Source organism: Leptodactylus fuscus, chromosome 10 (genome assembly GCF_031893055.1).
Source record: "Leptodactylus fuscus isolate aLepFus1 chromosome 10, aLepFus1.hap2, whole genome shotgun sequence".
Lineage (NCBI taxonomy): Eukaryota > Metazoa > Chordata > Amphibia > Anura > Leptodactylidae > Leptodactylus > Leptodactylus fuscus.
The window spans coordinates 7,228,512-7,243,089 of NC_134274.1; the positions used below are offsets into that span (position 1 = coordinate 7,228,512).

The window sequence follows — 14,578 nt, forward strand, 5'->3', positions numbered from 1 at the left end:
CCGAAATCATGTGACCTCCCAATTCATAAGAACGGCCACCGCTGTATTCGCCGTTTTAGCGGTCAAAGATAGGGAGAGAAAGAGATCTGCTGAGGGCTAGATAGCGATTAGCTTCAGATAGGCAGGGAAGAACTAAAGAAGAAAACCAACAGCTCTTCTCAGAACTATACACTGCAGGGACATCAGTCCAGCTTTCCCCGGACAGTGAAAACAGGGATATACAACAGATACAAGTTCATATATAGCAAAGAAACAGCTCTCATTGTTGGCTGTCTGCACACAGAATAGCCGGAATACACAACAGGGACTAGATCATATAGAGCTGGAAAAAGCCTTGAATTTTGGGGGGGCCTGAAAAATAGCAGCAATCCACTGCATTTCCAAGTTCATATACCTGATAAAAACCTTGCATTTCTTTGCTTCTTGACAAATTGCAGCAATTCCTTCATTTCCAAGTTCATATAGAGCTGGAAAACAGCTTTTCTTTGTGGTGTATAGATCATCAAAAAGGGAATAGTACATCCAAAATGTGCAAAGCTAGCGCAAGGAGATGGGGAAGAGGACGAGGACAGGGGCATGGAAATGCAGATGTTCAGCAAGGTTGCGCTCAACCAACATTGGAGGTCTTTTCCTGCCCTGCCACCAGCGTGCTTTCCGAAAGAGTCTTCAGAAATGACGGTGGCATAATTACAGATATGCGTAGATGGCTGTCATCTGACAGTGCTGACCGCCTGATGCTCATAAAAACGAACAGCCACTGGCTAGACCCATCATTTACATGTCCACCGGTGTCAAGCACCCCGACATGAAGTTGCATGTGTGTGCTCACCCTCTACAATTCCTCCTCCTCCTCATATTCCTCCTCCATCAGCGCTGCGCAATTCTGATCCTACTAGGATCAATCCACCCTGATACCCCCAACTCTGCGGGTTAGAGTGTCTACTCCTGCCAAGGGCCAAAATCTCTGCAGGTAGAGGCTGAAGTCACCTGAAGGGCCTCAATCTCTGCTGGAGCTCAGCTTAAGGGCCTGGAACTTCATTTGGAAGGGCTCATGTGAAGGGCCATAAAAGTGAATTTTGGAAGGTCTCCCCCCATCACACACATCCACAATGACAGGTCAGGGGGGGACTGAAGGATTTCCCATTGTCTATTCCATCTGTGGTTGTCATGGGGAACGTGATTTAAAGGGGGGCTTGGTAATGTTTGTTGGGCTTAAATTGGGGTTTGTGTCCATCCATTTGGGGAGTAAAGAAGGTTTCCAGGTATTTTCCCCACTTTGATAGAGGTTGTAGTGAGTGTGTATAGTGTGTAGTTGTTAGGCTGTGATAGTGGGGTAATAGAGGGTCTTTGGTGTGTTAGATGCCCCCAGACATGCGCCCCCTGCTGTCCCAGTTACATTGCAGAGGTGTTGGCATCATTTCCTGGGGTGTCATAGTGGACTTGGTGACTCTCCTGAGTGAATGGTGGGATCCCCTGTAACGAAGCATTTTCTCCCATAGACTATAATAGGGTTCCATATTCGTTCGAATAGTCCAATATTGAGATGCTATTGGGAACGAATAACGAACATCGAATATTTTACTGTTGGCTCATCTCTAGTTAGCACGCCTCATGGCTCAGTGGTTAGCATGCTTGCCTTGGAATGCTGCGATCCTGGGGATGACAATATCTACAAGGAATTTGTATGTTCTTTCTATATTTGTCTTGGTTTCTTCCTGTAACTCCAGTTCCTTTCACTCTCCAAAGTCCTCCTGATATGAATCTTATATTGTCAGCCCTATACAGGACAGCGAGTGATGAGAATGGGGGAAATTCATTAGACTATTACCATTACACCCATGTATGCCGGAAACCTGAGAGATAAATTCCCCGATGTCTGTGCAATGTTGCAGAATAAGAGATGGAAATTACTTTGTGAATCTCTGTCCAGCATCAAGAAGAAGTTTTGACATCAGTAAATTTCCTGAGCCGAAGTGAAATCGCACTTGTAGCACTTTCACTCGAGAGCGTGGGCAGAGGAAGAGATTGAGAAGACTGGTACGGGAATTGTGAAGGAGGGGAAATACATGAGACATTGCTTATCTGATAAGTGTAACAACCATTCCTTTCCCATCATAGCAAACACTTTCTCTCTCTGTTTCACTGTGAGACTCTGAATCTGTTGCTTGTGTGCTCATCCTGGTCCCTGTTCACATTAGCTGACATTTCTCAATAGGATAATACTCAGCCAAACACAGCGAGGATTCCCAATCCAGGATTGTGCGGCCACCGGATTACACCTCCTTGTCCTAATAAACCTCCACCTCCATTCCTCCTCATTTCCCAGCCCTCTGACTCTCCGATTTTCTAACACTATTTGGCACAGATCAATGGACCTTAGAGGGGAATGTCGCAGCGTGGACTCTGCAGCCAAATCGGCCACGGAATCGGCAGCAGGACAGAGCAGGACAGAGCAGGGCGCTTATTGTTTCGGTGTCCTGCTCCGATCTTTGTCTCCAATTGAAAACAATGAGAGGCAGAAACAGATCTGACTTTTTTCACTGATTTTGGGGTAGAATCCGCCTCTACGTCCGCTCCAGATTCCACCATGTGAACAAGCCCTAAGTCTCCAAATATCACTGTGTTTGCTGAATGTGAAACAGTAACTGACATAGCAGAGAGACAGATAAGCAGAAGAGGACGTACAGGAAAGAGACCAGAGGCGTTCCCAGCGTCTACAATCCTCCATGTGCCATAACAGCCCTGGGATCTCGGCATTAATAATACCCTATTAGGACCTTGGAAACCATGCGGAACAGCGAACGCAGAATTCCTGAACACGAGGTCCTAGCCAAGTATGAGAACCGAGGTGAGAATGACAAGACGTCTTAGAAGTGGTGATATTAGTTGTGTGTAATATTGTTATGATTAATAGGATCGGTGTAGACATTACGTTACATTACCTATTAATAGGATTGGTATACAGCGTTCCATCCCATTCTATCCATGTATAGTAACCTATATACCCCTGAGATCAGCTCCTCCCCGGCCCTATAGCTGACAGATCCGTCTGACGATCAGAAGCCTGAACTACAAGAACATCAGAAACATCCAGGACAGGACTGATGTGATCTGCTCCGGGGTCTCTGTATTCTCTCCCTCCATATAGAGATATACTATGTACTCTTCTACGACACGGAAATAACTCTGTCCCATAATAAACCTCCGCACTCGTCATATACTCCACCCCCCTCTGTTAACCCTTTGTGTCCTGCACAGTCTCAGCTACAGATACATGCATTTATCTCCTGGTTACTTTTATCCTTCTTTGTTATATTTTGTTTCCATAAAGAGGTTTTCCCATAGACGCCGTTTAGGGGATAACGTACAGATGATCGGGGGTCCGACCGCTCAGGATCTGGAGACCCCCAACTGATCTGGCACTCCCATTGAAGTGAATGGAGTCAGCGGTGACCGACCACAGATCCACCGATATCAATACACAAGTCACGGAAATGGAGGATATCACAGGAAGGAGAATGAAGCAGATGACCACATTTATTAATAACAAGTTGTCACATCGTTTCGTTACTTTGTAACACTTCTCCTACATGTTATGTTTTTGCAGATTCTACAGAGTGTGCGCTAAAGAAGATCCAGAATCGCCATAGATTATATCTAACAGGTAATATATACATGACACACATGTGCTTAACCTAAACTGGAGGCCGCACATCACTGCAGCACAATGGGGCGGTGGGATCACACTACTGATATTACAGACCGTTGCTCTTATCCGTCATAGGATCAGGGCAACGGACATAAATGGTAGTAGAGTAATGGACACAGGAGGAGACCTCTCCATTCGCATCCATACCCATTGACTCTGATGTAGGAGATGACTTGTCTTCTAGAATGTTTACTTCTGTAATAGTAAAGTTCTGCGCACACGACCTTCTAGAACATAAAAATATAACAGAAGGAATAAGATAGTGAAGAGAGTCTGTCGTGTGTTTTACATGGGGGTGAATGCAGATGGACACCAGGCGTCATATAATGTCCGTTGCTCTTATCCTGAGTATAATAACTGTAGTGTGAACCCTCCCTAAGCCTTTACCTGTGTGCACTGTCTGCAGATAAGGAGGATTATCTGTATCTTGGGTAAAACAAGAAGAAATGGCCGAGACATTGACATGTTACATACATGTGCAGCCCTGGTCTCCTCCCACATGACTATCAGTCTCTGGTTTTCTGTCCTGCAGCTCTTCTATCACTGAATATTGTTTTCGTGCTGACGATAATCGGACTGATGATGTTTTTCAACACCAAGTTATCTGGTAAGTATTAATATTCCATAGCCATTGGGGGCTTCACTTTACTGACCACCCCATATCAGGTATATCCGCAGTCTCCCCCCATCCTCTATATCCGCAGCCTCCCCCCTGTCCTCTATATCCGCAGCCTCCCCCCTGTCCTCTATATCCGCAGCCTCCCCCCTGTCCTCTATATCCGCAGCCTCCCCCCTGTCCTCTATATCCGCAGCCTCCCCCCTGTCCTCTATATCCGCAGCCTCCCCCCTGTCCTCTATATCCGCAGCCTCCCCCCTGTCCTCTATATCCGCAGCCTCCCCCCTGTCCTCTATATCCGCAGCCTCCCCCCTGTCCTCTATATCCGCAGCCTCCCCCCTGTCCTCTATATCCGCAGCCTCCCCCCTGTCCTCTATATCCGCAGCCTCCCCCCTGTCCTCTATATCCGCAGCCTCCCCCCTGTCCTCTATATCCGCAGCCTCCCCCCTGTCCTCTATATCCGCAGCCTCCCCCCTGTCCTCTATATCCGCAGCCTCCCCCCTGTCCTCTATATCCGCAGCCTCCCCCCTGTCCTCTATATCCGCAGCCTCCCCCCTGTCCTCTATATCCGCAGCCTCCCCCCTGTCCTCTATATCCGCAGCCTGCATGCACCACTTTTCTCTCTGCATTTTTTAACAGGTTTGGGGATGGAAACCCTGAACAGAGTTTAAGTGCAGGTGTGACCGCAGCCTTATTTGTTCATTTTTTGTGATCTTAGGAAACAATGGTTTGGAATTTTTACATTTTTCAAAAAAAAATAAAATAAATGTATATTTTTATAAATTTTCAGTTTTCTTTATATCTTCAACCAGTGATTAGCTCGCTTGTACCATAGACTAATACATCTGTACTGCTGGCTATAAACTATATGTGGCTAGTGAGGTCACAAGGCTCCCGGCTCTCAGAGATGGCTCCTGGGATCTTCATACAAATAATGAAGTAATTGTGAAAACCTAAAACGTATCGGAATGTCTCATATGCATAAAATTACTACAAAGCACAGTGCGGCTAGTGAGTGTAGCATTGCTACTAGCCATATATAAACAATATCCTCATGGTTATTGCAGCGGCCGCCATAGATTCCAGCATAGTGAATGAAATCCTTATAGGGTAATTAGGCTCCCATGTGTCACTAATGAAGCTCAGCTGCTAATCCTAAGACGTCTCTGAAACACAAGAACTTTGTCTAAGAAACACAGACGTGTCCATCTATCTAAGTGTAAATCAGTATTGGACACACGGGCGCCTTGGAGTCATCCCATACAGCCATAGCAAATATAGGGAATCACTGGATCTGGCTTAGGGTCGGCGAATCCCACATGGCAGGAGAAGTCCCACTATTACAGTGTCTCTGATATTCCACCCTCCATGTCTCATTAGAAGTCTGCTATAAATCATGGAGAGCTGAGGCTGAACTGCAATGATAGGCTGGAGAGAGATCCTAGAGCCATGAGGTAGCCACCGGCTAGTGACAGCACCTCTATGTCCTGAGCTCAGTGCTGGAATGACTACAAGGTGCGGCCGCCACCTGGGCTCTTCATATAGAAGTAGTCCCGCCCATCAGGGGGGCGTACCTAGTTGCTGGTTTAACAAATCAAGTTACGGCTAAGCAGCCCTGCCTACCTCCTAGGTCCGCCCCCTCAGGTTTCATCACTATGATGTCATCATGGGCGGAGTTTGCATCACATCCTTTATGTATAGGAAAATACAGTATAGTGCAAATAAATAGTCTCTACCTATAGAGAGGGAACTAGCAGCTATCTGATATAGGTGTCTGCATTCTACAAGGGAATATCATTGCCATCAGTCCTACTGGAGTCATACCGTACACTATATACCGTATATAGATGGATGGTTATTATTATTAGATTACTCCTATAAGTCCATACTTACAATACGTGGATGGTATAGTCCACACAACCATCTATAAGGCCCCACGTGGCTAAACACTGCGATTTGTCCGCAACAGAAACGGGGCTAAGGTCTGCGACCTAGGGCCTTAGCCCAAAACATGACAAAAACTCGATCACCGATATCGCTGTGATCGGGCTAACCCAAACAATAAGTTTGGCTGCAAAAGTGAATCCTGTAAAAATTAAAAACCCACAAGAAAATGTAAAATGCGCTTTCTCCAATTCCACCCCGTTCTGATTTTTCTTCCCATTACATTGTGCGGAATATTATACAGTACCATTCGGAAGTAGAATTTGTCACACAAAAAATAAGCCCTCGCCCAGTCATGTGACCGGTGAGATGGGTCAGACATCGAGCAATAACAGCTTTAGTGTCAGATATTTATAGGGGAATCGCTGTAAATGAGAATTTGTTACTTGTATAGATGGTGAGAACTGCGCTCAGTGTGATGATGACTGGATCCAGTACCGGGGAAAGTGTTACTACTACTCTACAACACAAGATACATGGAACAAGAGCCTGGAACACTGCAGGGAACGGAACGCAACATTGGCGCTTATAGATAACACAGAGGAACTGGTGAGTGATTGAAAATTTATATCTAATGTGAAATTTTTCCAGTAGACCATTCCTTCGAGAAGGCTCCCAAAAAATGGGAATATTTTTCCCGTACGGTGAACACCATAGCAGCGAAAAAAAAATTAAAAGTGTTTCACCTCTCATAAAAATGTTAATAAAAAATTACCAAAGCCATAGACATTCCCCAAAACAGTAAATCTAAAAAGTACATCTGGTTCTGCAAAAAAAGACACTCTATACATCACCATACACAAAAATGTAAAAAAGTTACAGATGTTACAATTTTGCAACTCTAATGAAATTTTCTTTTTTGCAAAGTTTTGGATTTTTTTAAGGGTTTAAAATAGAAATAAAATCATATAAATTTGATATCCCCAGAATTGTTCCAAAACATAAAATACAGGGGACACGTTAGTGAATCCCATGAAAATTAAACTCATAAGAAAGTTGCACAAATCTGTGAGTGGAGAAATAAAAAAGTTATGGGGTTTGGAAAACGGGGAGTCAAAAATGGAGATCAAAAATTGACAATTGGATGGAAATTTTGAAAAATATGCAACTTAAAAAGTTTGAAATGATCTGCAAATTAGTTCATCAATCTAATGGATCAGATCTTTGAGGTTGGTATCCGCCTTAATCCCAATCACAAACCCAACGAACGGCTCACCATTATTTGTTATCCTCAGAAGTCCATGCTGATAAAATGGCTGGTGCCTGAAAAACACAGAAGGTCCTGGACGTCTGGATCCAATTTGCAATAAATCTCCTAGATAAAAAGTTTTCATCAACAAATCCAAAAAGAAATTTTCAAAAAATATAACTTTTATTCTTTTAGTAAAAAGTCAATCCATGGGTTCAGTAGTGAAACACGCAAACATACCAACGCGTTTCAAGACAACACGTCTCTTACTCATGGCACAAGTCGTATTACTAAAGACATAGACTCTAAAAGCACAAAGGGTCACACCCCTTCGGATCACATGACAAAGAGTAACAAATGAGTTCATAACACGATCATATCAAAACATTCCAGCACCGAAACCGACATAAAACCACAAGTCAGTAAATACATCAATACATTTTTGAAATCCAAACAGAAAACACAATTTGGCATTCGCCTCAAAATCCGCCCCCTCACAATGGAGGTCTATGGAGACCGCTAGCGGTATGTTCCCGCTCACGGAAAAAAGAAGCGATCTGCCCTTTCTTCAGGCGCATTTTGCGGTTGATTCAGCTGCGGCGTCCACCTCGCGACAGCACCCTCCAGACCAGTCCCATTCATTTGGGCCTAATCCGGAGCGGAAAGCCGCGACAGCATGTCGTGCACTGCAACAGAATGTGCATACGCGAAATCCCCGTGTAAACTAACGCCCTAAAACAAGGCACATTCTGGACATTATGGAGCTTACAAATCAAACAGAAATTTCAAAAACATTTCCACAACCCATTTTTCAAAGGACTAGTTCGGTCGGCAGATTTAGGCTTGATTTTTGCAGGATGAGATGCACTTTTTAATGACACCATTTTGGGGGAGGCCAAAACTTATTGACTCATTTCTATTAACCTTCTGGGTAAAATTAAAAAAAAAAAACTCATCAAATCTGGAATTGCCTTTTAGCATTGAATTTTATTTTTTTTTTTATTTTTTTTTGCTGTAACCAATTTATGATTTATTTTTATTTGTTGCTAATTTTGCATTTAGGAACAAAAAAAAATCTGTTATTTTTGCATCAACATCTTCTGAAAGGCGTCACCTTTTATGTCTTCTGCTGACAGATCTGGTTGAGGGCTTATTCTTTGCGGGAGGGCCTGTGCTTTTAACTGGTACCATTTTGATCACTTTTTATTGAACATTTGAGGCAAGATGACAAAAAAAATCTAAATTTCCTGCAGTTTTCTACTATGTCCTGAAGCGAATAAAAAACGAATGGACATCCAATGGATCCCATTATAGATAATTGTGTCCTTTTGGCTCTGTATATGACCGCAGTTGTTGCAGTCTGCATATCCGTTGTTCTGATCCTCTGATCTAGTATAACCTACAGTATATTTTTTTCTTTACCAGAACCTCCCCTAATAAAGGCCATTTGTCTGTGCAAATTTGGTTGGTGGGCTCAAAGAGGTCTCACTGTGTGTGTATATATAATGGATATATAATAACCAGGATCTGTTTCTATCATTGTCAGGATTTTTTGCTGTGGTTTAAGAGCTCAAACAGTCACTGGATCGGTCTAAGCCGTACGGACGATAATACAACCTGGACTTGGGCGAATGGAACGTTATACAATGAAAGCCTGTAAGTCATATCTTATTTCTGTATACACACACTATATGTATATATATATATAGTCTTATAATACTCAGGACCCAAAGACAAAGCAAATATCAATGGATATATACATCAGCTTTTGTTTCCGATCATTAGAAATGTAGAATTTTCTTAAAGAGAACCTCCAGTTGTTTGTAGCCACCCCTCCATGGGGATTCATATGCAATTGGAATTTTTTCTCTAGCCCACACCATTCCTGAGCAATATCTGATAGTTGTGGTGCCTGATGTGCTATTCAGACTCTTTAATGCTAAGTGGGCGGGGTCAGGCAGGAGCAGATAGGGGGCGTGACTAAGAGCTCCAATCAGAGGCACACAATGTCAGAGCTCACAATCACGCCCCCTTTGTGCTCCCGCCTGACAGTACAGAGACAAAATAGCATATCAGTCACTAAGACTAATAGCATTGGTAGCTCAGTAAGGGTGGGGGAAGAGAAAATATTCCAACTGTGCCAGAATCAGTGGATCGGCACCTATTATAAAAGACAGCTGTGTTACCAGCGTCACCATTAAATCATTTACAGGACAGCAGATGATAACTTTGCTAAGTAGCTCACACTTGGGATAAAAGCATAATGTCGTGCCAACTCTCTGAACAAAAATGTTGTGTTTTTCCAGATTCAACATCACAAGATTGTCACCGAATTCAAGGAATACGGAACATGTTTTTGTGACTCATGGAGACATAAGAAGTCAGGAAGGAGCGTATGATCACAAGTGGATATGTACGAGGACGTAGTGATGGGTGGCGGAGTATTGGCACTGCAAGTGTCAGGACAATAATGAAGGATACAGTTATATGTATCCTAATACTGACATGATATGGCGAGTATAATAAGTGTGTATGTATGAGATTGCAGCAGGATATCGAAAGAAATCTGCATATGTATGAAGTATATACAGTATATATATATAGAGAGAGAGAGAGAGAGAAATCAACACTATACAATGTACTGCTGTATAGAGACATCTCTAGTATATACCAATACATTGTGTGCGTACAGTGTGGCTCTGTCATGGGGTCCTGGAAACCAGGAGACTCCTCTGTGAGATGTTTGTAGATGGCTTCACCTCCTATTATTTTGCACATATCACATACTGATGACCAGAGCCAGGTTTGACCCAAAAGAGGTAACAGAATGTTTTTTTTTTTACACCTCCCCTAATATGGTCTGAGATTTGAAGAGACATAACTTCAGCTGCATTTGCCTTAAAGAGCTAGAAATTGGATAGGTTCCTACATGCTGCAAGAGTGTCCTACACTATAATGTATAGATAGGTTCCTAGGAGCCCCAACAGTGCCATACACTATGTACAGTGTTGGCCAAAAGTCTTGGCCCCCCTGCAGTCCTGTCAGATAATCCTCGGTGTCCCCCGATAATGATTACAAGCACAAACTCTTTGGTAATATCTTCATTTATTTTGCTTGCAATGAAAAAACACAAAAGAGAATGAAAAAAAAGTCACATCATTGATCATTTTACACAAAACTCCAAATCCGGTGTGGACAGAAGTATTGGCGCCCTCAGCCTAATACTTGGTCGCACAACCTTTAGACACAATAACTGCGCACAACCGCTTCCGCTAACCAGCAATGAGTTTCTTACAAGGCTCTGCTGGAATCTTAGACCCTTCTTCTTTGGCTCCTGCTCCAGGTCCCCCCTGAGATGTGAAGGGGGCCTTCTCCAAACTGCCACCAAGAGATCTCTCCCCCTCCCCCACAGGTGTTCTATGGGATTCAGGGCTGGACTCATTGCTGCCACTTTACAAGTCTCCAGGGCTTTCTCTCACCACCATTTTCTAGTGCTGACCTGAAGTGTGTTTTGGGTCCTTGTCCTGCTGGAAGAGCCCTGACCTCTGAGGGAGACCCGGCTTTCTCACACTGGGCCCTACATGATGCTGCACAATGTGTTGGTCGTCTTCAGACTTCATAATGCCATGCACACGGTCAAGCAGTCCAGTGCCAGAGGCAGCAAAGCAACCCCAAACCATCAGGGACCTCCGCCATGTCTGACTGTAGGGGGCGTCTTCTTCTTTTTTTCCTGTAATCTCTATGTTGAGGCCTTTTCCTACTTTTGTCTCCTCTGACCAGAGAACATTCTTCCAGAACGGTTTTGGCTTTCTCAGGTAAGTTTTGGCAAACTCCAGCCTGGCTTCTGTCTGTGGGTAAGAAGTGGGGTCTTCCTGGGTCTCCTACCATACAGTCCCTTCTCATTCAGACGCTGACGCTGGATAGTACGGGGTGACACTGTTGTACCCTCGGACTGCAGGGCAGCTTGGACTTGTTTGGATGTTAGTCGAGGTTCTTTATCCGCCATCCGCACAATCTTGCGGTGAAATCTCTCGTCAATGTTTCTTTTGCGTCCACATCTAGGGAGGTTAGCCACAGGGCCATGGGCTTTACACTTCTGGATGACACTGCGCACGGTAGACACAGGAACATTCAGGTCTTTGGAGATGGACTTGTAGCCTTGAGATTGCTCAGGCTTCCTCACAATTTTGCTTCTCAAGTCCTCAGACAGTTCTTTGGTCTTCTTTCTTTTCTCCATGCTCAATGTGGTCACACAAGGACACAGGACAGAGGTGGAGTCAACTTTAATCCATTTGAACTGGCTGCAGGTGTGATTTAGTTACTGCCACCACCTGTTAGGTGCCTCATGTAAGTAACAGGTGCTGTTAATTACACTAATTAGAGAAGCATCACATGATTTTTCAAACAGTGCCAATACTTTTGTCCACCCCCTTTTTATGTTTGCTGTGGAATTCTATCCAATTTGGCTTTTTGATAATTCTTTTTGTGGTTTTCTATTGAAGACAAATTAAATGAAGATAATAATACCAAAGAATTTGTGATTGCAATCATTTTCTGGAAGAAACTGAGTATTATCTGACAGAATTGCAGGGGTGGCAATACTTTTGGCCAACACTGTATCATAGATATATATAGTCCTAGGAGCCCTGACAGTGTCATACACTATGTATTATAGATATATATAGTCCTAGGAGCCCTGACAGTGTCATACACTATGTATTATAGATATATATAGTCCTAGGAGCCCTGACAGTGTCATACACTATGTATTATAGATATATAGTCCTAGGAGCCCTGACAGTGTTATACACTATGTATTATAGGTGTATATATATAGTCCTAGGAGTCCTGACAGTGTCATACACTATGTATTATAGATATATAAATATAGTCCTAGGAGTCCTGACAGTGCCATACACTATGTATTATACTGTATATATATAGTCCTAGGAGCCCTGACAGTGTCATACACTATGTATTATAGATATATATAGTCATAGGAGCCCTGACAGTGTCATACACTATGTATTATAGATATATAGTCCTAGGAGCCCTGACAGTGTCATACACTATGTATTATAGATATATAGTCCTAGGATTCCTGACACTGTCATACACTATGTATTATAGATATATATATAGTCCTAGGAGCCCTGACAGTGTCATACACTATGTATTATAGATATATAGTCCTAGGATTCCTGACACTGTCATACACTATGTATTATAGATATATATATATAGTCCTAGGAGCCCTGACAGTGTCATACACTATGTATTATAGATATATATAGTCCTAGGAGCCCTGACAGTGTCATACACTATGTATTATAGATATATATAGTCATAGGAGCCCTGACAGTGTCATACACTATGTATTATAGATCTATATAGTCCTAGGAGCCCTGACAGTGTCATACACTATGTATTATAGATATATAGTCCTAGGATTCCTGACACTGTCATACACTATGTATTATAGATATATATATAGTCCTAGGAGTCCTGACAGTGTCATACAATATGTTTTAAGACAATTTAATGTGTGGTTCTTAGTGAACTTGTTTGACCCGAAGCAAATCATACTGAGGGGTTTTTCCCATCTCTCCTGTGGATTTCTCGCTGACAGTAATCTGAACTCCCAGTTATTGCTCAGGCTCTTTCTCTCTCTGAGTGTTTTCTAGACCGGGCTCCTAATACAATGCTGCACTTGTTGCTCAGACTCTGCGGGTATTCAGCGTATTATAATCATTATTACACATTGACCATAATAATATTCTTTTTGCAGTGTTCTTGCACGTCCCTCCTCTTATGTTCTGTATATGATGTATCTTCCTGTTATGTGTTATCAGTATATGACAGATATTCGGCAGTTTCAGTACCCACCACCAGAAAGGGGAAAGGTTAACCCACCAAGATAACCGATCCCAACAGTCTCCATCCTACAGCCATGAGTCATGGTATAACACGCTAGTCATGTATAATACCGCCTGATACAATGTAGTCACTGGAAATTCTAAGGCATGTGAATGTACGGTGTAATGTAGTATTGTACAGTATTTATGAGCCTTTTTTGATTATGTGCTTTTTTTGGCCTTGTATGCCCTGGCAAATTTTCCCCACCCACTTCTACTTTGGTTCTTCCCGTCAGTGTCTCATTGTGCCCTATAGTCGCCCTGACACTATGATGCCACATTATAACAAGTGATGTCACTACATTGTGCTGACTACAGACAGAGGGGCTGTACGGTGAAGCAGGGGGTAGCCAGGCTCGTGGCATGGTCGGGGGTCACTGTCCACGTCATATTTATGGACATTTACTCCGTGTAGGACAAGGAAGCCTCATCATGAATTAAGAGCGCCCTCCATGGGCAAGGGGAAGATATGCTGGTCTTGATGAATCCCTCCCAGAACCTTCAAAGACTGTATCATGTATAAAAGACTGTTGGTGTTACTAAGCTTAGATGCAGAAGCCCAGAGCTCAGCATCATGTACAGTAAGCTTTATACTCTGCTAACAGACACTAAGCTTAGATACATAACAGACAACGTACACATAATAGGCTTAGCTACGCTGCTCAGCCGCCATCAGTAGAGTTGCTAGGACAGGTGATGGGGACGCTGCAACAAGGAAACAATAAGTAACTGATTTTAGAGCCGAGTCCTCAGTGCACTTCCTTCTTCATTTTACAAGGCAATAGAGGAGGAAGTGCGCGGGAAGACAAACAGAGAGGGTTTAACCCATCAGTGACCAACCAAGAGACTTTCCCTGTCGTCAGTTGCATCAGAATGGTGCAGGGTCTCCCACTGTATAAAGCAGGCGCCCGGCCGGGTACTCACAGCTTGACCAAGATTGGAAAAGTCAACAGCAACCACGGCATGTAAAAGTTTTTTGGAGGGAGCGAGTTCCCTTCACTAGGCAATGGCGCCCCTGAGAATGTGATTGTAAAAATAAATCATAAAATAATGACATGACAAACGTATCTGCGACCTCTTGCTATTTATTTTCTAATTTCCTGGGTTATTTTTGCTTTCTTGGGATTTTTTTTGCATGCCCCGGTGTTTCCTTTTCAGACATTTTTCTACAGACTTCTGTGTGGGGGGAAAAAACGCAATTAAAT

The 14,578-nt window shown here is 43.2% G+C and overlaps 1 protein-coding gene across 1 annotated transcript; it reads left to right on the plus strand.

Moving 5' to 3' along the window:
- The first annotated feature begins 2,750 nt into the window (after window positions 1–2,750).
- LOC142219286 (C-type lectin domain family 2 member B-like) lies at window positions 2,751–10,902 on the plus strand. The gene is made up of 6 exons (XM_075288235.1): window positions 2,751–2,848; window positions 3,608–3,664; window positions 4,242–4,316; window positions 6,664–6,818; window positions 9,005–9,114; window positions 9,765–10,902. The coding sequence occupies exons 1-6, from the start codon at window positions 2,788–2,790 to the stop codon at window positions 9,883–9,885; spliced, it is 579 nt and encodes a 192-aa protein (XP_075144336.1). The 5' UTR covers window positions 2,751–2,787; the 3' UTR covers window positions 9,886–10,902.
- The last annotated feature ends 3,676 nt before the right edge of the window (window positions 10,903–14,578 follow it).

What these genes read in the sequence shown, in the direction of transcription:
- LOC142219286 (XM_075288235.1), top strand. Translation starts at nt 2,788, where the DNA reads ATGCGGAACAGCGAACGCAGAATTCCTGAACACGAGGTCCTAGCCAAG. An exon ending in CCATAGATTATATCTAACAG is followed by an intron (nt 3,665 to 4,241) that starts GTAATATATACA and finishes TCTGTCCTGCAG; the next exon opens with CTCTTCTATCACTGAATATT. An exon ending in TAGATAACACAGAGGAACTG is followed by an intron (nt 6,819 to 9,004) that starts GTGAGTGATTGA and finishes TATCATTGTCAG; the next exon opens with GATTTTTTGCTGTGGTTTAA.